General features: G+C 48.3%; 1 protein-coding gene across 1 annotated transcript in view; it reads left to right on the top strand.

Annotated features, from left to right (window-relative positions):
• The window catches only part of LOC147706657 (von Willebrand factor A domain-containing protein 7-like), a 239,692-nt gene that overhangs the window by 162,243 nt on the left and 51,817 nt on the right, over positions 1 to 25,632 (top strand). The window contains exons 14-16 of the mRNA XM_086933162.1: positions 270 to 538; positions 7,829 to 7,968; positions 8,066 to 8,225. Coding sequence (XP_086789288.1) covers positions 270 to 538; positions 7,829 to 7,968; positions 8,066 to 8,225 — 569 coding nt within the window. The remainder of the gene's footprint in view (positions 1 to 269; positions 539 to 7,828; positions 7,969 to 8,065; positions 8,226 to 25,632) is intronic.

The raw sequence follows: 25,632 nt of genomic DNA on the forward strand, positions 1-25,632 counted from the left end.
ACTGTCCTCTGATACTGCCTTACTGCTCGACCACACTACCACAAATAGAGAGTGAGGGGCTATCTAACTTTACTTCTGCCTACCTTTGGGGTTCCACTGAACTCTGCGCACACTATACCTCACTTTGGTATAGTATTTTCAGAGCCAGCTTCCTACAATCCTGCCTCTCATGGTGGCCATCTTGCATCCTGCTGCGGGATGTCTGCCCATCCCTTTTCCTGGCCGCCATCTTGCTTGATGTAACTCGATATTCCTTTTCTGTATTTTAGGGGCTCCTGCAAACATGGTTGTGCACATCACAGGCCTGAAGACGTTTCCCACTGTGTCCTTGAACACCTTATATCTCTCCGACATTCAGGGGACCATTCTACAGCAACTGCCCCTGAACCGCACCGCGTCAGCAGACACCTTCCGAGCGGTGTCCAGCTCTCTGCCGAAGGAGCAGTTCCTGGTCAGCATCAATGGAAAGGACGGGGCCCTCAACACCCTGCAAAGGGTCTCCCCCTCCTTGAACACCGTCTCAGCTTCCAGAGTACAGGTAATGACTGAGGAGGGTCTCACCCTCATGAAACATGAGCTGTGCTTCTAGAGGACAGGTACAGAGGTGAGACACTACAGCTCACCAAAGAGCGTCTCCCTCCATGTAACACCGGCTGACTCCATAGCACACATACTACAGCTCACAGCAGCGTCTCCCTTCATTTAACAAAGCTGACTCCATAGCGCACATACTACAGCTCACAGCAGCGGCTCCCTTCCTTAACCCGGCTGACTCCATAGCACACATACTACAGCTCACAGCAGCGTCTCCCTTCCTTAACCCGGCTGACTCCATAGCACACATACTACAGCTCACAGCAGCGCCTCCCTTCCTCAACCCGGCTGACTCCAAAGCACACATACTAGAGCTCACAGCAGAGCGTCCGCTCCCTTCCTTAACACGGCTGACTCCATAGCGCACATACTACAGCTCACAGCAGAGCGTCTCCCTTCCTTAACACCATCTGACTCCTTAGCACACATACTATAGCTCACAGCAGCGTCTCCCTTCACTTAACATGGCTGACTCCATAGCAAACATACTACAGCTCACAGCAACGTCTCCCTTCCTTAACACTGGCTGCCGCCATAGCACACATACTACAGCTCACAGCAGCGTCTCCCTTCCTTAACACCGTCTGACTCCATAGCACACATACTACAGCTCACAGCAGTGTCTCCCTTCCTTAACGCTGGCTGACTCCGTAGGACACATACTACAGCTCACAGCAGCGTCTCCCTTCACTTAACATGGATGACTCCATAGCACACATACTACAGCTCACAGCAGCGTCTCCCTTCCTTAACCCGGCTGACTCCATAGCACACATACTACAGCTCACAGCAGCGCCTCCCTTCCTCAACCCGGCTGACTCCAAAGCACACATACTAGAGCTCACAGCAGAGCGTCCGCTCCCTTCCTTAACACGGCTGACTCCATAGCGCACATACTACAGCTCACAGCAGAGCGTCTCCCTTCCTTAACACCATCTGACTCCTTAGCACACATACTATAGCTCACAGCAGCGTCTCCCTTCACTTAACATGGCTGACTCCATAGCAAACATACTACAGCTCACAGCAACGTCTCCCTTCCTTAACACTGGCTGCCGCCATAGCACACATACTACAGCTCACAGCAGCGTCTCCCTTCCTTAACACCGTCTGACTCCATAGCACACATACTACAGCTCACAGCAGTGTCTCTCTTCCTTAACGCTGGCTGACTCCGTAGGACACATACTACAGCTCACAGCAGCGTCTCCCTTCACTTAACATGGATGACTCCATAGCACACATACTACAGCTCACAGCAGCGTCTCCCTTCACTTAACACAGCTCACTCCATAGCACACATCCTACAGCTCACAGCAGTGTCTCCCTTCACTTAACACGGCTCACTCCATAGCACACATACTACATTTCACAGCACCGTCTCCCTTCCTTAACACGGCTGACTCCACAGCACACATACTACAGCTCACAGCAGCGTCTCCCTTCACTTAGCATGGCTGACTCCACAGCACACATACTACAGCTCACAGCAGCGTCTCCCTTCACTTAACACCGTCTGACTCCACAGCACGCATACTACATTTCACAGCAGCGCCTCCCTTCACTTATCATGGCTGACTCCATAGCACACATACTACAGCTCACAGCAGCGTCTCCCTTCCTTAACGCTGGTTGACTCCGTAGGACACATACTACAGCTCACAGCAGCATCTCCCTTCACTTAACACCGGCTGACTCCATAGCACACATACTACAGCTCACAGCAGCGTCTCCCTTCCTTAACATCGTCTGACTCCACAGCACACATACTACAGCTCACAGCAGCGTCTCCCTTCCTTAACACGGCTGACTCCATAGCGCACATACTACAGCTCACATCAGCGTCTCCCTTCACTTATCATGGCTGACTCCATAGCGTACATACTACAGCTCACAGCAGCGTCTCCCTCCTTAACATCGTCTGACTCCACAGCACACATACTACAGCTCACAGCAGCGTCTCCCTTCACTTAACACAGCTCACTCCATAGCACACATCCTACAGCTCACAGCAGTGTCTCCCTTCACTTAACACGGCTCACTCCATAGCACACATACTACATTTCACAGCAGCGTGTCCCTTCCTTAACACCGGCTGACTCCATAGCACACATCCTACAGCTCACAGCAGTGTCTCCCTTCACTTAACACGGCTGACTCCATAGCACACATACTACAGCTCACAGCAGCGTCTCCCTTCCTTAACCTGGCTGACTACATAGCACACATACTACAGCGCACAGACTTAACACGGCTGACTCCATAGCACACATACTACAGCTCACAGCAGCGCCTCCCTTCCTTAACCCGGCTGACTCCATAGCACACATACTATAGCTCACAGCAGCGCCTCCCTTCACTTAACACGGCTGACTCCATAGCACACATACTACAGCTCACAGCAGCGTCTCCCTTCCTTAACACCGTCTGACTCCATAGCACACATACTACAGCTCACAGCAGCGTCTCCCTTCCTTAACACCGTCTGACTCCACAGCACACATACTACAGCTCACAGCAGCGTCTCCCTTCACTTAACACGGCTCACTCCATAGCACACATACTACATTTCACAGCAGCGTCTCCCTTCACTTAACATGGCTGACTCCATAGCACACATACTACAGCTCACAGCAGCGCCTCCCTTCCTTAACCCCGGCTGACTCCATAGCACACATACTACAGCTCACAGCAGCGTCTCCCTTCCTTAACACCGTCTGACTCCATAGCACACATACTGCAGCTCACAGCAGAGCGTCTCCCTTCCTTAACACCATCTGACTCCGTAGCACACATACTACAGCTCACAGCAGCGTCTCCCTTCACTTAACACAGCGGACTCCATAGCAGACATACTACAGCTCACAGCAGAGCGTCTCCCTTCCTTAACACGGCTGCCTCCATAGCACAGATACTACATCTCCCGTATTGATTACCTCTTCTTATGTAAATCTTTGGCTCAACATGTTCTCCACTCAGAGATAGGATCTATTTTAATATGTGATCATGCCCCAGTTTTTGTTAATTTTGATTTGATACCTTTCGTTCTTTGTTCAGGTAGATGGCGTTTTAACAATTCGTTACTTGTGGACCCTAACTTCTCTAGTCAATTCAGTTCTGTTGCCTCAGAATTTATTTCCATTAACTCTACCCCATATTCTTCCCCTGCAATGATTTGGGACCTTTTATTGCGGCTGCCAGAGGCTTTATAATGAATTTTGTCTAACAAAAGAAAAAATCTTTTGAGATACAAACTGCTCAATTACTTAACACAATCAAACAATTAGAGTATACCTATTATCACTCCAACACTCAATCTTCTTTAAATGATCTTATTGATGCCAAACTCACTTTTGATAGACTATCGACAGAAGCCGCTTCTTCATACCTTTTAAAAAGCAGTGCTCATTATTACCGTGGCCAAAATAAAATGAGGACAGTTTTGGCTAATTACCTAAAAAGAAAGAAAGAACTAGAATAGACTCTTTACAGAGTGCCACTGGATCCCTTTTATTTAAGGACAATGATATTTTAAATGAATTTGTTTCCTTTTATAAAAACTTATATACCCCAGAGACTCAACCAGCTCAAGCCGACTCATCCTCATATTTTCAATCTATTAATGCCCCTCCCTCTCAGCATATTGATTTTGACGAATTGGAATTCGATATCACCTTAGTAGAAATTACCCATGCGATATCTTTTCTACGACGAGGAAAGGCCCCTGGACCCGATGAATTTTATGAATATTTTCCTAACCTTCTTCTTCCAAATCTTTTATTTTTATTTAATTCTTTTATTACAAATGGTTCGTCTCATGGTACTTTTCAAGAAGCCATAATATGTTTAATCCTAAAAGATAATAAAGACCCTACCTTTTGTAAAAACTATAGTGCACTTTATTTAGTCAATACTGATTATAAGATTTTTGCAAAAATGTTAGCTCTACGCAACGACCCTATCCTAACTGAAGTTATCGGACCTGAACAATCCCGTTTTGTGAAGGGGCGTTTATCTTCTGATAACTCTTGAGTCTTTTTTAACATTCTTAGCAAAGCTTCCTCCTTAGACTACCCTATTGCTGCTATAGCTTTAGGTGCTGAAAAGGCATTCAACAAGATTGGCTGGGATTTTATGTTTCATGCATTAAAATGGATAGGTTTTCCCCCTAAAATGATTTCCTTAATTTCACTTTTATATTCAGGTCCCACAGCTTCTATTTTCGCTAATGGTAAAGTCTCAGATTATTTTCTCTTCTTAGAGGGGTGCGACAAGGGTGTCCTTTATCACCTTTATTATTTGTAATAGCATTAGAACCCTTTCCAACTAAGATAAGAGAAGATGCTCAGATTTCTGGATTTCCGCTTAGTTCACATCAGGTTAAAATGTCTGTTTACGCAGACGATATGCTCTTATACTCTTCCAATCCGGATACTTCTGTCCCTCCTTCCCTTCATCAGGTTGATATTTTTTCTCAATTATTGGGATACCGCCTTAACCCGGATAAATGTTAAGTTCTACCTCTAAATGTCCTACGTCTTAAGAATTATTTTCCCCTCACAGGTTTTTCCTGGCAACCTTCTAAGCTCAAATATCTTTGCCTATGGTTCTCTTCATCCATTTCAGAGACTTTAAAATTACTTTTTGATCATATTAACAAGACTTTAAATGATACTTTTGCATGTTGACATCCTCTTTTTTTCTCTAGGTTGGGCCAATTAGATTCCATTAAGATGATGCTTACCCCCTTGATTTTATATATTCTTTCTATGATTTATAGAATATAATTTTAAGAAAATTGCTTCTCTTTTAATTACATTTCTTTAGAAAAATAAATCTCCTCGCATAGCCTTGTCCTCCTTAAAAAAGGACAAATAGAGTGGAGGCCTTATATTTCCAGACTTCAAATCCTACCATTCTGATGTTTCTCTAAACCAAGCTTCCCACTGGTTTTCCTCAGATCGCCCCACTCATCCCCCAGTTTGGATTTCTATAGAGGAATATCTAATCTGCCCATTTACTTTTCAGGAAATTCTTGCATTCTCCAACATCTCCTTTTAACGTTCTTCCATCATTTCATACTCTCGTAAGATTTTAACTCCTCTCATACCTTCCTCTTACCCTTCATCTTCTTTTCTTTTTCATCAACTTTTCTGGAATAATACATCATTATGTATTAAAAACCTTACAATTTACTGGAAATACTGGAGATCCAAGGGCTTGCTTTGGATTTCCCAACTTTTGCATAATAGTCGCCCTCTATCCTCCTCTGATCTTCAAACAAAATTTGTCATTACCGAATTCTTTTCTTAAACAATATAACCTTCTACTTTGTTCTCTTAATCAATATCTACTCACATTACCAACTAATCCTATACTTCCTATAACATGTTCTACTCTTTTTCCTAAATGAAACTCATCCCCCTCTGCTTCCTCCATTTATACGTGTCTCCTATCATCCTCAGATAGACTAAAATCAAGAGCTGAATTGGCGTGGGAAACGGATTTTCAACAATGCTGGCCTACCTCCACTTGGGATTAAATGTGGCTAAATATTCACAAAACATCAAGAGTCGCTAATACAACTCAAACCCTTAATTTTTGTTATCAACGTTTTTTATTTTCCTTTGCAAAACTAGCATCCTTTTCACCTTCCACTTCACCTACCTGTTGGTCCTGTTCTTGCTCTAATGCTGATTTAAAATATGTTATTTGAAATCGCCAATATTTTTTAATTCTGGCAACTAGTCTGGTCCCAAATTGGGAAGATTTTTTAAGTTAACATTCCCTTTTCTTTACCCAATATTTTCTTAGGTTTCTTGGGCCCGTAAGACAAAATCGTACACTTATTACTTTTGGTATTCAAAGAAGGCATTTAGTATTAGTAAAGTTACAATTTTGTCTTAAATCTGTCTTAAGTCTGTCTTAAGTCTGTCCTAAGTTTGGCTTAAGTCTGTCTTAAGTCTGTCTTAAGTCTGTCTTAAGTCTCTCTTAAGTCTGTCTTAAGTTTGTCTTAAGTCTGTCTTAAGTCTGTCCTACTACTTTTAGTATTCACAGAAGGCATTTAATAGTAGTAAAGTTAGGATTTTGTCTTAAGTTTGACTTAAGACAGACTTAGGACAGACAGACAGACTTAAGACAGACTTAAGACCGACTTAAGACAGACTTAAGACAAAATCCTAACTTTACTACTACTAAACGCCTTCTGTGAATACCAAAAGTAGCAAGTTTAGGATTTTGTCTTGAGTTAGTTCTGTGAATCGGGCCCCTTGTCACATCAGTGGCTGCAAACACCATCAAATTTCAAGCTATTAGATTTGTTATTGGCTGTAGCTTTTCACCTAACCCCTTGCGTGCGCCGCAAATTATTACGTTGTGCGGGCGATTTACATAGTGGGCACACACCCACTGTGACGCATGACGGCCGGGGGCTGTCATGAGCATGCAAAGGGTTAATAACTTCAAATTAGAAACAAGCAAATCAAGTTACTTTTAGAGCCTGGTGGAGTACTGTATGTTTCCATCACTGACTTGATACCAACTTTGTCACCCCTATTTCTTTAGCTATTAAAAGAGATCTTTTGCGGCTTCTGCTTACTAAACATTTATCTCGGTCCGCACCTAAGGTTGTAAATGCTTCAGATGAGGTTAAGAAACTGCCATAAATACACCTTGTTGTCTTTCTCTTGAACTTCGCAGATATTGTTGTACATGCCAATATGTTTTATATTTAATTTACATTACGATTTGTATTTTCTAATTTTTATTGTGCTTACAGTGTTTAACTTTATATCATGTTGTTTCTTCAACAAAAAATATTGAAAGTTCATATTATATTGTTTCAGCCCTCGTCCCTTCACCTTTGCTTTTCTCTTTTCCTCTCCTTCCTTTTATGTACAAAGCATGATTGTTAGATCTGTTGTATTTCCGTATACTTTTATATCTCCAATGGTAACTGAGATTTGCTAAACTCTGATGTATTGCTTTTTCTTTCTTCTGACTCTCAATAAACTCAAAATAAAATAAAAAAGAGATGACCTCTGACCCAGCGGCCATCAGGGAAGTTTCTTTCCATGTACAAGACGTTTCCTGTACTGCCGGCATCTGCTTTGATGTCCAATCACAAAACAGTTCTTGTTTTTAAGAAACAAACTCCCAAAGCGGCCGTGTTTCCGCCATGTTTGGCCAGTGATCCCTGCTCATGCAGACATACTCACTCATCTCTCTCTTCCAGCTGCTGAACTCCCTCACTGCCCTCTACCCCGGGGAGAAATATGAGATCCCCTTCACGGTGACCAACAGCGGCTCAGGCTCCAGCTTCAACATCATCGTCCAAGGCGGGAAAGAGTTTGTCTCCAACTTTCAGCCGCGCAGGTACGTGACCAGGTGACAGTACGCGTGCTCTGCCTTTTCACCATTCTTCCAAATCCTGGCTCTTGCAGCATCTCACTGTCTTCTCTTGGCCCTCCAGCGCTACCCTGCTCACCAACCAAACTGTGAAGGGCATCGTGACCCTGAACCTGCCCGCCAGCACCCCGCCGGGCACCGTCCTGACGCTCACCGTCCAATCAGAGACCCCCGACAAGTCTGACTTCAACTACGCCTTCCTCCAGCTGGCAGTGAGCCAGAAGGTAACCTCGGAGGGTGAGGGTCCGCCCCCACTGCTGTCGGGTCAGGCACGACCCTAGCACCACGGAGCACAGCATCACACAACAATGCATAAGCACCCATAACTTAACACAGCAAAGCATACCACAACATAACACAATGCAACCAATCATAAGCTAACACAACAGGGCATAATAGAACATAACACTACATCATAAGACAGCATAACACTGCAAAACAGTGGATGTGGAGTTTCACCGACATGACAAGAGGGGCCGTGAGAAGCGGGGAGTCCAGAGGGCCCTGAGAAGTGGGGAGTCCAGAGAGCCATTGATATTAGAAGCCGGTACAAGTGGGAGGGGCCAGATGTTTGGAGCCTTCCCACCTGGAGAATACAGCTGGGTTGCAGTGTACACAGTGAGCCAATGCTCTGCAGTGTTTTGCAACGTGAGGCCTTATGTGGCCGGTACTGCTGATACCGGGCTCCTGTGCATTGACCTGACCGCGTCTTATCAGTCCCTCTGCGCGATATGATGGAGCTCTTTGGAATGAGCTCTGGTGGCGCAGTGACGCTGTCTTAACCCTGGCAACACCCTCTATTGAATGACGCCTTAAGACGACTGCTCGCGCAGCAAGATAGCACACAACGTACCAGAATTTCCGCACTCTGGCAGAGGTAGCGATCCACGCCGGGTGCGGATTCCTTCCCGTATGGAGGTTCTGCCCCGAGTGCAGGTGTAAAGATACTGCTCGTAACTTACCTTTGTGAATACCGAAAGTCGTAAACTCAGACTTTTGGTCTAAGTTTTCATTTATGAATCGGGCCCTTGTCGGTTAATCACCCATGAGCATTTATGAGTATACATATTTGTTTGTTTTTCTTTGCACTGCCTCGCTTATTCCAAAACGTTAGTGAAAACAACCCCAAAGACAAAGATAAGAAAACATTTTCAATTTTGGGAAGGGGGAATAGAACGCTTTGGAAAGAGTAGCACGTCCTTCCAGGCTCTTGATGAAAGCAATTCCAGCTGAGGATATGGGCACTGGAAGGCACACGCTGATTGTGGCAATGGAGGGCACACGCTGATTGTGGCACTGGAGGGCACCCGCTGATTGTGGCACTGGAGGGAACGCGCTGATTGTGGCACTGGAGGGCACGTGCTGAGTGTGGCACTGGAAGGCACGTGCTGATTGTGGTACAGGAGGGCACGCGCTGATTGTGGCACTGGAGGGTACGTGCTGAGTGTGGCACTGGAAGGCAAGTGCTGATTGTGGCACTGGAGGGCACATGCTGATTGTGGCACTGGAGGGCACGTGCTAATTATGGCACTGGAGGGCATGTGCTGATTGTGGCACTGGAGGGCACGCGCTGATTGTGGCACTGGAGGGCACATGCTGAGTGTGGCACTGGAAGGCAAGCGCTGATTGTGGCACTGGAGGGCATATGCTGATTGTGGCACTGGAGGGCATGTGCTAATTATGGAACTGGAGGGCATGTGCTGATTGTGGCACTGGAGGGCACGTGCTGATTGTGGCACTGGAGGGCATGTGCTGAGTGTGGCACTGGAGAGCACGCGCTGACTGTGGCACTGGAGGGCATGTGCTGATTGTGGCACTGGAGGGCATGTGCTAATTATGGCACTGGAGGGCATGTGCTGATTATGGAACTGGAGGGCATGTGCTGATTGTGGCACTGGAGAGCACGCGCTGATTGTGGCACTGGAGGTCATGTGCTGAGTGTGGCACTGGAGGGCATGTACTGATTGTGGCACTGGAGGGCATGTGCTGATTGTGGCACTGGAGGGCACACGCTGATTGTGCCACTGGAGGGCACGTACTGATTGTGGCCTCGGGCAGCGTTGGTTGTTCGTCACAGGCAGCGTTACAATCATTACCTTAACGCATTCTAAGGCCCTGATTACATGTTCTGTGGTAATGGCTGGAGGGTCAATCTTCGTTACTGCGCAGTAACCCCCCCAATACAATGCAAGTGTAGGTTACACATCATGGAATAGAGGATTTCAGGATGGGACTGGATTTATTTCACACATTTACCACCTGCTCTGAGGAGTAGGGGAGGGAAAGTTAAGTCCTGGTAGGGGGGGATCATTGAATGTTCCCCCTGTAGAAAAATGCAGCTGCAGGGAAAGCCTCATCAATAATCAAGTGAGATTATTGCCTTAAAACATTGGGTCCTGTGTTCCCAGCCCACTCTGAATGAGGCGAACCAGAGTTCTGTGTGGGTTCCGCTCTGCGTAGCTCATAGTCAGGGCCGTAGAGCGGTCCTTGGCTCCGCCCCTGGCACATGAGTGGACGGCTTTCATGTCAATTTCAGCTGCATGCACCTGATTGGGTGGCCTTGCGCCTTTTTTTGATTTTTGTCCACCAATGGAGCACTTTGGTTTTATCACGATTTTGACTGGACGATTGTACCCCGATGAATTAATGGAAAACAACAACTGAGAACCCACATTGAAAGAAGCCAAACCATGGAAAAAGAGTTTTAGTAAAATACAATCAATCAATCAGTTAGGCGTTTGTTAAGCGTGACTACTCACCCGTAAGGGTCTCAAGGCACTGGGCTGTTGAGAGGGGGTAAGCAGGCTCCTGTCTATCAAGAGGGGGTCTGTCGAAAAGCCAGGTTTTGAGGTTTCTTTTGAAGATGGGGAGCGATGTTGTCTGTCTGAGGTGGAGGGGAAGGTAGTTCCAGGCACTGGCAGCGCGATCTGGTCTTTCTGGTGTGGGGCCCATGGCGTAGGAGAGCTGGGCTGATCGTAGGGTCCTTTGGGGTGCGTGGAATTTGAGTCGGTTGTTCAGATATGCTGGTCCGGTGTCGTGGAGGGCCTTGTGAGCGTGACTTAGCATCTTGAAGGTGACTCTAGCTTCGATGGGGAGCCAGTGGAGTGTGCGCAGGTGCTGGGAGATGTGGCAGTGGCTTGGCAGGTTGAGGACCAGTCTTGCGGCGGCGTTTTGGATGTTCTGGAGCTTGCGGGTGAGGTTTTTGTGTATGCCTGCGTAGAGTGCGTTGCAGTAGTCGAGCCTGCTGGTGACGAGGGAGTGAGTGGTGGTCTTTCTGTGTTCGAGGGGGATCCATTTGAAGGTAGGAGGCGGAGGTTTTGGAAGCAGGAGGATGGCTTTATTTATACAAATAAATTGAAAATCATAGGAAACCCTTTAAAGGAAAGGTCATTTTAAGTGACAATCCAACATTACAAGGGGTGGACAGAGGTTTTTTGAATCAAAAATGGGTGATGTTTAGGGATCAGGACAGGTTTTACATGACTACATTAAGTACAACTCTGTTATTTTACACTAGATTTTAGCGCAGAAAGCATCCACGGGCCAGTCATTGCTGCACAGATGCACTTGAACAAACGCACGGCAAACAACCCCCGTTGACATTATATTGTTCGTATTTGAAGTACATTTTCCCCTGCAGTTGCACATTTCATGGTGCATAATTATGCAACATGGTGCAATGGCATACTTTAGGGAATTTCGTACAACAAGCATAAAGAAAACACTTGCATTCATAGCTTTTTTGACAAACAACCATTTACCACTGTTTAAAGTGGTAAAATAGCTCTACTCCCACTCTTAAACGATTTAAAACAGCCTTCAGCCCAAGACTGCGGCAGAGGCCGCGTCTCACGTTATATGGAACTTAGCAGGCCTCAGGTCTCACGTGCAGGTGTAACGAGAGATTGCACGAGCAGGTATAGGTGCATAGCTCCCAGAGCTGTGCAGAGGGAGGCCAGACCAGCAGGAATAGGGTCCTGGATAGGCTGGGCGAGGGCCACACACCTGCTCAGCACCAGGATAGCCTCGCTGGTGAATAACCAACCTACCCTAGGCAGGGCGAGGCACACACGCCTGCTCAGAGCCAGCATACCCCGAGGGGTATTAACCAACCTACCCTAGGCAGGGCGAGGCACACTCCCCTGCTCAGAGCCAGCATACCCTCGCGGGTGGTTAACAAATCTACCCTAGGCAGGGCGAGGCACACCCGCTTAGCGCCAGGATAGCTTCGCTGGTGTTTAACTAATCTACTCTTGGCAGGGCGAGGCACACCCGCTTAGCGCCAGGAGACTGCTGCGAGTGACAATGCGCTTTACAAATACACATAGTGCAGCATAACAAAACATAACATAAAATAACATAACATACCATATTACATAACACAACACAACGCATCACAAAGCAACACAACATAACATACCCCTGCCCTGCAAAGCTCGCCTGCTTTGCACGAACTGGTAACACTGGTTCCTGTGCCAGTGTGCCCACCCCGTCCTCACATAGAGTATTGTACCCTTAACGCACACTCAGGACGCGTCTAGGAGGATTGTATATGTTTACTTTTCAGCTAGAAGCCCATCCTGGACAGCTGCTTCCAGATGTTGTCTATTTATGTTATGCCTTCAGCTCTTATATGATTTCCTCTTATGTAACCGTATGTCCTTGTACTTTAGCCTGTAATGTTTTTGTCTGTTACTTTAATGAGTAATATCATGTCTTTTTGTTATATTATGTCATGTATTGCTTTGTAATTTACTATTAATGTGATCATTTTTCTCCAGCTGTTGTATGTGGTCCCAGGTTCAACAAGGTTCTCTCGTGTTTTTTTATCTCACCTATGTTACTTCCTGTGGCTTGCACTGGTCTGTATTGTGTGATCCGCTCCCTGTGATGTACACTGTCCTCTTATTCTGTTCCATAGTGAATCCCTGTATGTTGCCTCGTGTCTTATGTTCTGTATCTCATGATATGCCATGATATGACACAAAATGTTATCATGTTTTGCTATCACTAGGTTTGTTATCTAGTGGAGGAATGCCTTGTGTTGTTGTGTAAATGTATATTCATGAGACGCTATGCCACCTAAGCTTCGAAGCGCCATATGGTGCTTTAAACACCTGCAGCAGTGGGCGGGGGTTCAGGAGGGTGGAGGGTGAGGTAAAGTTTGATATCAGGGCACAGTTTGATTTGATTTAAATGATTCTAAAGCGCTGCCTGCCCACAGGCCTCTGGGCGCTAGCTTGCTTCTACGTCCTTCAGCCTCAGCCAGATTCTGTGTTCCACCAGGAGAGGAACAGCTTCAGGGCGCTGAGGACATCCTGGTTTTTAGGTGCTTGTGAAAGCAGAGAAAGTTGTCCGGACTTTGAAGAGAAAAGGGCACAGCATTGCACAAATTGTATGTGGAGTCTAAAAAACTGCGACCTCCCCAGGTCACTATATTAATTCTTGAAATAATCCCAGTCGTAGGGGAGGCTGATCTCGGTGAGTACCATCGGAGGGCTCCGTGCAGCGCTTCTTGTGCCAGGCAGAGCGCCTTGAAGGGCAGCGAAGCGCCCTACGACCACCTTCACTCTATGCCAGTCCATCTGCTTCTCACTTGTAGGAGTCACTAACATTTGCATTTCCACTGAGTTCCAAAAGAGTAGGGAGCGGGCTCTGCACTCATGGCGGGGGGACATCGAAGGAGCGGGCTCTGCACTCACGGCAGAGGGACATCGAAGGAGCGGGCTCTGCACTCACGGCAGGGGGGCATGGAAGGGAGCGGGCTCTGCACAACATTTTTTTCACCATCTCGTCCTTTCCCTCTGGTCACCTGTCTGCTAGCGCTGGGACACCCCGTTGTTTGGGGCAGCCATGCGGTATATAAATGTATTTAACATAACATACCATAACATAACATAACATAACATGGCTGAACGGAGAGGGCATCAAGAGTGTAGGACTGTGCAGTCATGGCTGGAGGGGGGCATTGAGGGTGTAGGGCTGTGCACTCATGGCTGAAGGGGGCATCGAGGGTGTAGGGCTGTGCACTGATGGCTGGAGGGGGGCATTGAGGGTGTAGGGCTGTGCACTGATGGCTGGAGGGGGGCATTGAGGGTGTAGGGCTGTGCACTCATGCTGGAGGGGGGCATCGAGGGTGTAGGGCTGTGCACTCATGGCTGAAGGGGGCATCGAGGGTGTAGGGCTGTGCACTCATGGCTGAAGGGGGGCATCAAGGGCGTAGGGCTGTGCACTCATGGTTGATCACGGGGGATTAGCACACTTTATAAATGTTGTTTGATTTTTTCGATTGATTGACTTGGAGTTATTCCACTAACAAAATTCACCCAGCAGGATGCCCCAAACAGATACTGCTCAGACACCGCTCAGACACCTTATTCACACCTCCCAGACACCACCCAGACACCACCCAGACACCTCCCAGACACCACCCAGACACCACCCAGACACCTACCAGACACCTTCCAGACACCTCCCATACACCTCCCAGACACCTTCCAGACATCTCCCAAACACCTGCGCAGACACCTCCCAGACACCTCCCTAGACACCTACCAGACACCTTCCAGACACCTCCCATACACCTCCCAGACACCTCTCAGACACCTCCCAGACACCTTCCAGGCACCTCCCAGACACCTCACATACACCTTCCAGACACCAGCCCAGACACCTCCAAGACACCTCTCAGACACCTTCCAGACACCTTCCAGACACCTCCCAGACACCTTCCAGACACCTCTCAGACACCTCCCAGACACCTTCCAGGCACCTCCCAGACACCTCCCAGACACCTCCCAGACACCTCCCAGACACCTCCCATACACACTTCCAGACACCAGCCCAGACACCTCCCAGACACCTTCCAGACACCTCTCAGACACCTCCCTAGACACCTCCCAGACACCTCCCAGACACCTTCCAGACACCTTCCAGACACCTCCCAGACACCTCCCATACACCTTCCAGACACCAGCCCAGACACCTCCAAGACACCTCTCAGACACCTTCCAGACACCTCCCCAGACACCTCTCGGACACCTCCCAGACACCTTCCAGACATCTCCCAGACACCTTCCAGACACCTCCCAGACACCACTCTACACACCTCCCAGACACCTCCAAGACACCTCCCAGACACCTCCCAGACACCTTCCCGACACCTCCCCAGACACCTCTCAGACACATCCAACACACCTCCCCAGACACCTCCCAGACACCACCCAGACACCACCCAGACACCTCCCAGACACCACCCAGACACCACCCAGACACCACCCAGACACCTTCCAGACACCTCCCTAGACACTTTCCAGACATCTCTCAAACACCTCCGCAGACACCTCCCAGACACCTCCCTAGACACCTCCCAGACACCTTCCAGACACCTCCCATACACCTCCCAGACACCTCCCATACACCTTCCAGACACCAGCCCAGACACCTCCCAGACACCTCCCATACACCTTCCAGACACCAGCCCAGACACCTCCCAGACACCTTCCAGACACCTCTCAGACACCTCCCTAGACACCTCCCTGACACCTCCCAGACACCTCCCAGACACCTTCCTGACACCTCCCAGACACCTTCCAGACACCAGCCCAGACACCTCCAAGACACTTCTCAGACACCTTCCAGACACCTCCCCAGACACCTCTCAGACACCTCCCAGACACCTTCCAGACACCTCCCAGACACCTTGCAGACACCTCCCAGACACCACTCTACACACCTCCCAGACACCTCCAATACACCTCTCAGACACCTCCCAGACACCTTCCAGACACAAGCCCAGATACCTCCAAGACACCTCCCAGACACCTTCCCGACACCTCCCCAGACACCTCTCAGACACATCTAAGACACCTCCCCAGACACCTCCCAGACACCACCCTACACACATCCCAGACACCTCCAAGACACCTCCCCAGATACCTTCCAGACACCAGCCTAGACAACTCCCAGACACCACCCAGACACCTCTCAGACACCTCCCTAGACACCTCCCAGACACCTCCCAGACTCCACCCAGATACCCCCAGACACCTCCCAGACACCTCCAAAACACCTCCCTAGACACCTCCAGACACCAGCCCAGGCACCTTCCAGACACCAGCCTAGATACCTCCCAGACACCTCTCAGACACCACCCAAACACCTCCCAGACACCTCCAAGACACCTCCCCAGACACCTCTTAGACACCTCCCATACAACTTCCAGACACCAGCCCAGACACCTCCAAGACACCTCTCTCACACCTTCCAGACACCTCCCCAGACACCTCTCGGACACCTCCCAGACACCTTCCAGACATCTCCCAGACACCTCTCAGACACCTCCCAGACACCACTCTACACACCTCCCAGACACCTCCAAGACACCTCCCAGACACCTCCCAGACACCTTCCCGACACCTCCCCAGACACCTCTCAGACACATCCAACACACCTCCCCAGACACCTCCCAGACACCACCCAGACACCACCCAGACACCTCCCAGACACCACCCAGACACCACCCAGACACCACCCAGACACCTTCCAGACACCTCCCTAGACACTTTCCAGACATCTCTCAAACACCTCCGCAGACACCTCCCAGACACCTCCCTAGACACCTCCCAGACACCTTCCAGACACCTCCCATACACCTCCCAGACACCTCCCATACACCTTCCAGACACCAGCCCAGACACCTCCAAGACACCTCTCAGACACCTTCCAGACACCTTCCAGACACCTCCCAGACACCTTCCAGACACCTCTCAGACACCTCCCAGACACCTTCCAGACACCTCCCAGACACCTCCCAGACACCTCCCAGACACCTCCCATACACCTTCCAGACACCAGCCCAGACACCTCCCAGACACCTTCCAGACACCTCTCAGACACCTCCCTAGACACCTCCCAGACACCTCCCAGACACCTCCCAGACACCTTCCTGACACCTCCCAGACACCTTCCAGACACCAGCCCAGACACCTCCAAGACACTTCTCAGACACCTTCCAGACACCTCCCCAGACACCTCTCAGACACCTCCCAGACACCTTCCAGACACCTCCCAGACACCTTGCAGACACCTCCCAGACACCACTCTACACACCTCCCAGACACCTCCAATACACCTCTCAGACACCTCCCAGACACCTTCCAGACACAAGCCCAGATACCTCCAAGACACCTCCCAGACACCTTCCCGACACCTCCCCAGACACCTCTCAGACACATCTAAGACACCTCCCCAGACACCTCCCAGACACCACCCTACACACATCCCAGACACCTCCAAGACACCTCCCCAGATACCTTCCAGACACCAGCCTAGACAACTCCCAGACACCACCCAGACACCTCTCAGACACCTCCCTAGACACCTCCCAGACACCTCCCAGACTCCACCCAGATACCCCCAGACACCTCCCAGACACCTCCAAAACACCTCCCTAGACACCTCCAGACACCAGCCCAGGCACCTTCCAGACACCAGCCTAGATACCTCCCAGACACCTCCCAGACACCACCCAAACACCTCCCAGACACCTCCAAGACACCTCCCCAGACACCTCTTAGACACCTCCCATACAACTTCCAGACACCAGCCCAGACACCTCCAAGACACCTCTCTCACACCTTCCAGACACCTCCCCAGACACCTCTCAGACACCTTCCAGACACCTCCCAGACACCTCCCAGACACCACTCTACACACCTCCCAGACACCTCCAAGACACCTCCCCAGACACCTCCCAGGCACCTTCCAGACACCTCCCCAGACACCTTCCCAGACACCTCTCAGACACATCCAAGACACCTCCAGACACCTCCCAGACACCACCCTACACACATCCCAGACACCTCACAGACACCTCCAAGACACCACCCCAGATACCTTCCAGACACCAGCCTAGACACCTCCCAGACACCTCTAAGACACCACACAGACACCTCTTAGACACCTCCAAGACACCTCCCCAGACACCTCTCAGACACCCCCCAGACACCTCTCAGACACCTCTCAGACACCTCCCAGACACCAGCCTAGACATCTCGCAGACACCACCCTACACACCTCCAAGACACCTCCCAGACACCTTCCAGACACCAGCCTAGACACCTCCAAGACACCTCTCAGACACCTTCAGACACTTCCCCAGACACCTCTCAGACACTTCTAAGACACCGCTCAGACACCTCTCAGACACCTCCCAGATACCTTCCAGACACCTCCCAGACACCATCATACACACCTCCCAGACACCACTCCAGACACCTCCCAGACACCAGCCAGAAACCTCCAAGACACCTCCCAGACACCTTCCCAACACCTCCCCAGACACCTCTCAAACACCTCTCAGACACCTCCCAGACACCTCTCAGACACCTCTCAAACACCTCCCCAGACACCCCCAGACACCTCTCAGACACCTCTCAGACATCTTTCAGACACCTCTCTAACACCTCCCCAGACACCTCCCAGACACCTCCCAGACACCTCTCAGACACCTCTCAGACACCTCTCAGACACCTCCAAAACACCTCCCAGACACCTCTCAGACACCTCTCAGACACCTCTCAGACACCTCCCCAGACACCTCCCAGACACCTCTTAGACACCTCCCCAGACACCACCTCATACACGTCCCAGACGCCTACCAGGCACCTCCCAGACACCTTCTAGACACCTCTCAGAATCCTTCCAGACACCTCCCCAAACACCGCCCAGATTCATCCCAGTCACGCATATCGAATTGGTCAACTATTTCGCCATCTTCGATTGAAAACCTCATGAGCAGCCTTCGGACCAAAGCATTCAGCACACTCCGGATATCTTTGCTGAAGAATCCGAGCCAGAGAAGATCGAAGCATCCACCACAGAAGAAGAACAGGCCTTCTCCATTTCAGAGTCCGATCCTGAGCTGGGAATCAATCTGGAGAGTTAAGATGTGCCTCTGGGACAAGGTGCTGTGAATACCGAAGACCCCTTGCCCCCTAAAACCTCTTCCAAAACACATAAGGCTTCAGTACTACCTCTGCCTTCTAGGTAAGGTCGGCACTGAGACATTAGTTCTGACACTCTGTGTACCGGCTCGGCACCAAAACAGATCGGGACAGAGTTGAATATGATCTTCGGATCCGAAACCATCAGGATCGAAGTTTAAATCTAGTTCGGAGCCGAAACCCTCTGCTCCGAAACAAAAACACGCTTCAGAGCCAAAATCTTCCACTCCCAATGACGAGTAAATTTTGATGCACAAATCCAAGGACATCCTCCCTGAACCTCCAAAAACAATTTTATACATTCTTAAAGCCAAATTAGATCCTAAGCAAAAACAAATGATATTCATCCTGATACAGGACATATTTCTGCTAAAACACCATAAAAACGCAAACTTCAGAGGACCCTGCCTACAAGATTCCTCTCAAAAAGAAGGACATGGCTACTAGCCCTGCTCATACTGCCCCACAACTCTTTCCACTTCCACCATCCTCTCCACACCTGATAATTGAGGATCCCTTACATATAGAACCTCACGGATCTCCACATACAGATCCAGATGGGGATCTTATTGATGAAGACACCGATTTGCCTGTAGACCCATGGAATGACCACCCCATTGACACTCCAGTAGATAATGACCCAGACATTTATCCTGCAAAGCCCTCACCTCCAGACGATAATATGGCTTATCAACAGCTCATTGCTAGAGCATTAGAGAATCATGGGGTGGCCTTACAAAAAGAGGTCTTAGAAGGGGACTTTTTATTTGAAACACTTGAGTCTGCACACGGGTCCAGTCAATCACTTCCTATGCTTAAAGGCAGGATGAGGCATTCATAGGATATCTTTATAGACCCTGTACAAGCATGTATTTGAACTCCAAGAGTAGAAAAAAATACAAGCCCTCACCATCAGATCCTGTATTTATCAAGAACAATGACCTCTCGACTCCCTAGTAGTGTCCAATGCTCGCAATAGAGCAAAATCACAAACCTCTGGCGATGCACCTCCCCCAGACAAAGAATCTAAGCTCATTGATGCATCAGAAAACCAGTGGCTGGTCAAGCCGCTAACCAGTGGTGCATCGTGAACACACAGGGCCTACTAGCCAGGTACGACAGGGCACACTGGGATGAAATGGAGCAGCTGCGCCAGTACTTTCCGGAAGAACACAAAGCTAAGGCACAACAGTTGGTTGAAGGGGGAAAACTCATCTCTAACTCCTCAGTCAGATGTGCTCTAGATGCAGCCAACACCGCTGCTAGGGAGGTCAATACCAGGATCCTCCTTAGAAGGCATGCAAGGCTTAGGATCTCTGGTTTAAGCCTGAGGTCCAACAGTCCATTTTAAACACCTCCTTTGACAAAACATCTGTTTGGTCCTGTAGTCGACCAATTCTTAGAAAAATGAAAAAAGATACCAAAGTGGCAAAATCCATGCAGTCCCCATCGAATAGAGGCTCCTTTTGTAGCTCTTTTTACAGGAGGGTCCAAAACCACATCCTCAGACCCAAATGATTCCTCTTACAAAAGCCACACCCAATCCTCTCCGTTTAGAGGTTTTTATAGGGGAGGGTACAGAGGAACTAATTCCAAAGGTTGGGGTAAAGGCGCCTCAGCATGTAACACCCCTTCTCCTAACCAACAGTGACCTGCCCAAACTTCCCTGATGACTGAAGACTTCAACACTTTCTCCCCATTTGGCAGTCAATAACATCCGAAAAATGGGTAATCGATCTTATGCAAGTTGCCTGGAGCTTGCCACCAATCCTCCAAGCAAACGACCTCGCATTCACAAACTGTCGTCAGGCCACTTACAGTTACTCAAACCCGAAGTGCAAGAATTCTTAGAAAAAAAGCATCATAACCAGTTCCATTCCAGTACCAAGGTTCAGGGGTGTACTCTCTCTACTTTCTAATCCCCAAAAAGGACGGCTCCTTGAGGCCCATTGTGGATCTCAGAGTGTGTAAACCAGTACATACTGTCAGAACACTTCCATATGGTAACGCTCCAACAGGGGCTTCCTCTTTTACAACAAGGCGATTTTATATCCACACTAGACTTAAAAGATGCGTACTGTCTCATTCCTGTCCATCCAGCTCATAGCAAATATCTCAGATTTCACATATCAGGCAACCACCATCAATTCAAGGTACTCCCATTCGGAGTAACTACTGCTCCCAGTTTGTTCACCAAACATCCAGCTGTAGTGGCAGCTCATCTCAGAAGACAACACATTCACTTCTTCCCCTTCTTAGATGACTGGGTAATCGAAGCCAGAACACATCAACAGTATCTGAAACACACTCAGACCACGCAAAACTTACTTCACCAATTGGGCTTTACAGTGAATGTGCAAAAGCCTCATCTGCAGCCTTTACAAATACAATCTTTGACTTCCGGTTCCCAGATGCTGCAACCATGTTTCCACAGATCAGCGTACTCGCTGCTAAGTATATTGGATATGTCGTCTACAGTGTTCCACAGCTACCAGCACTGGTCCCTTTAATCGGAGCCGACACAGATCTTCTGCCTTATCTTGGTTCCATTGCCCTGCGTGAAGACTACCATACTCGCCAGTGCAGCCCCAACTCCGGGCTCCACCGCCTGATGCACCTACAGGACCATACTTGGTCTATAAACCTACGTCTACCCGGAAATTGGACGGAAGTATAATCGGTTATGAGTGAAGTCCCTACTTGCACTCCACGGTGGTCCCTATTTTGGACCCCTCCGATCCGCTAAGGAATCCTTACTACTATTATTCAGCCGGGATGGAAGTACAACCGGCAGAGAGATTTTGATCTCCTTCTCATTGCCAGAAATCTCTGAAGAAGTCTAGGGGTACTTCCCCAGACAAAACACGTGTTGACTGGGCAATCGTTCGGAATTTGCACAGTGAATGTCCACGTGTGTTAACGGATGACATAGAGTAAATACTCAGCAACTATATGCAGACGTGAGCACAGGCCTTTAGTACAAATACAATGTTATCTGGGAGCGAGTCCCAAGGCTCACCCAGCTCTATCCTCTCCCAGTGCAGCTAGAATCCTAAATATTCAAACTCTGTTATGACTGCTAAAACTTTTATGCAACCGTTAGGAATAATGGCGTCATGCATCGCAATGGTGCCTCACACGAGACTACGCATGCGTCTTCTACAGGAATGCTTACCACGTCAGTGGAAACAATCTCAGGGTCAATTAACAGATCTAGTGTCAGTAGACGGCCGCACGCTCTCTGCAGTGGTGGGACCCACTAAACGTATCAAAACGGTAACCTTTCAAGGACTCTGTTCCACAGGTCGTGCTAACAGCAGACGCATCTCTCACAGGTTGGGGTGCTCATCTCCACAATTATACAATTCTGAGACCCTGGCACAACCAGCAAAAACATCTCCACATCAACGGGAAACATCCTTTACCACGCAACTTTTACCACGCAGTGCTTTTACAATGCAGGTTTTACAACGAAAACCATTACAACGCATTGCACTGGGGGACGCTCTAGGATAAGTAATATTTTAATTTACTATCCAACAACTTCCCTACTATCCAAGGGGACTGGAGTTAGAATAGTAAATTAAACTATTCACTATCCAGCACCCCCCAAAGCAATGCGTTGTAATGGCTTGCGTTGTAAAACTTGTGTTGTAACAGCATGCGTGGTAAAAGCATGCGTTGTAACAACGTACATCCCCACATCAACTATCAACTATCTGGAGTTTCTAGCAGTATTTCTAGCGTTGAAAGCTTTTCAGTCTCATCTCTTAGGCAAAGTTGTCCTGCTCCCCACAGACAACATGACATCCATGCACTATATACAAAAACAAGGAGGGACACATTCTGTCCAGCTGTCACGCCTCTCTCAGACCATCTGGAGCTGGTCAATTCATCACAAAATGTATCTTCTGGCGGAACACCTTCCAGAGTCAACAGCCAAATTGCCGATTTCCTCAGCAGAAGGAGACAGCAAATACACCAGTGGGAAATTCATCCCAGAGTTCTCTTTCCATACTTAAAAAATCGTGATTTCCACAAATAGATCTGTTCGCCACAGTAGACAATGCACAATGCCCAAACTTAGCTTCCAGGTTCCCACACCCTCGATCCCAAGGCAATGCCCTGTGGATCAATTGGTCAAAGATATTTGCCTACACTTTTCTGCCTCTCCCACTCCTCCCATTTCTGGTTCGAAAGCTCAGGCAAACATCACTCACACTGATTTTAGTAGCTCCCACATGGGTCCATCAGCCATGGTACACCACACTTCTGGAACTCTCAGTAGTTCCACATCAAAAGCTACACCTCAATTCCAGCCTTCTCACTCAGAACTGGGGACAAATCAGACACCCAAACCCCAAGGACCTGAACTCAGGGCCCGATTCACAGAAATAACTTAAGACAAAATCCTAAACTTACTACTTTTGGTATTCACAGAAGGCATTTAGTAGTAGTAATGTTAGGATTTTGTCTTAAGTTTGACTTAAGACAAACGTAAGACAAACTTAAAACAGACTTAAGACAGACTTAATACAGACTTAAGACAGACTTAAGTTTGTTTTAAGTCTGTCTCAAGTCAGTCTTAAGTCAGTCTTAAGTCTGTCTTAAGTCTGTCTTAAGTTTGTCTTAAGGCTGATTTTCGTAAAACAAAGCAACTGTTTGTTGCATTTGCACCACCTCGCAAGGGCAATCCTATCTCTAAATCTGGCATTTCAAGATGGATTGTTATATGCATTCAAACTTGCTATGCAAAAGCAAAATTATCTTTATCTATAACCCCTAGAGCGCATTCCACTGGCAAAATATGGGCATCTATGGGCTTTTTAGGTAATATTCCTATGTCTGACATATGTAAGAAGCAACATGGTCTACACCACACACATTTACCAACTTAGGGGTCGATTATGAATGCGGTGAATCCGCATCCTCCGGGCCGGTGGAAGCCACCGCCGGCCCAGAGGATGCGGATTCACCTCTGCGGACCTGCAAAACACCCACCGCCAGATTATTATGGCGGTGGGAGCAGCGGCGGACGGCAGATCCGTCCGCCGCTGATCCGCGGGTGTTGGCCGCAATTTGGTGGGGTGTCTACAAGACACCGCCAGCCAAATTACGATGGGTTTGTAAACTTATTTTCCACGTCGGATTTTTTGCCGTGGAAAAGCATGTGGACATTAGCTTCTGGGGGGCCCTTGCGGGCCCCCAGGGTGTCGGGGGGTGGGGGGTGCACATGGGGGTACATATGGTACCCCCCTGAATTTGCATGTACAAAGCGGCAGACACTGCGCGGTGCCTGCCGCTTTGTGCATGCAAATGCAAAGCATGCATATTTAACCTTGCGGCGGGTGCTGCTTAAAGCAGCACCCGCCGCAATGTTAAATATACAGGATGTGACCGCCACGGTGGCGGTCACATCCTAATCCCAATGGAGGGAACGCCGCTGCCCATGCGGATGGTCCCTCCACCTCAGGGGTGGCGGATGGACGCAAGTCCGTCCGCCATCTTAATCGACCACATTGTTGTGTGGATGTACTAGCACGCCAACAAACAAATGTAGAGCAAGCAGTGCTAAGAAAACATTTTCAAACAACTGCAACACCCACTTGTTAGGCACTGCTTTGGGAGAATACTGCTATGTAGTCTATGCACAGCATGTGATCTACAGCTCACGTGCCTCGAACAGATTATGTTACTTACCCATTAAGCATCTGTTCTTGGCATGTAGAGCTGTAGACACACATGCACCCTCCCAATTCCTCGGTCACCTTTAGTTGTTGCAGTTCTCCTTATTTACATTATCTACGCATAGACATCTCTTTACTACGCTCACTCCATTCTCACCCTCTTACAAGAAAACCATTTACCAATGGAGTTGATGCCCAAGCACACCATCACCAAAAGGAGTCATTTTACCTTGTGAGTGGAACGACTTCTTCAAAGAAAAACAACTTGCAAACATCTAGAACAACACTATATGGCAGGAGTATGCAAACCTACTGCTCTGCATGCCAAGAACATATGCTTACTTGGAAAAAAACATTATTCTTTAGTAAATTGGGTTTAGCGTCAGAAACCTTGGATGGTGCATCTGAACGCCCATGCACCACCCTTGGTACGCCCCTTGGCACTAAGTAATTCAGAGCAGCGCTATGCACTTCATCACATTACTTTGACGCTATTTCCAGAGCTAAACAAATTTTGCTTTGAAAAAAAAATCTGACAAAAAGGTTTTGCGCCAATTTGTCTCATTTTTGTGATGCGAACATGGCATCAAATCTTAGTAAGTCTGTCCTGGATTTTATGAGAAGGACAAGCTGTGGTATATTTAGTCAAGTTTAGCGCTGTGTTTGTGACACAAAAATGATGCAAATCAATGCTGACACTTTTTTTTACTAATTTTCTTTCCAGCGCTAAACTTATTAAGTGCTGGAAAAAAACTAGAAAGTAGCACAATGCAGCACATAGGTCAGCTTTGAATCACTTAGCGCCAAGGATGCGTTCCATGGGTGGTATATTGGTGTTCCCATTCAACCACCCAGGGTTTTTGAACCTCAGCATTATATACTTTAAAAAAGTAGACAGGGTTCAGAGTGAGAAATTGCTGCCTCTTTTAAATAGAGAC

This window comes from Lissotriton vulgaris, chromosome 7 (assembly GCF_964263255.1).
Source record: "Lissotriton vulgaris chromosome 7, aLisVul1.2, whole genome shotgun sequence".
NCBI lineage: Eukaryota > Metazoa > Chordata > Amphibia > Caudata > Salamandridae > Lissotriton > Lissotriton vulgaris.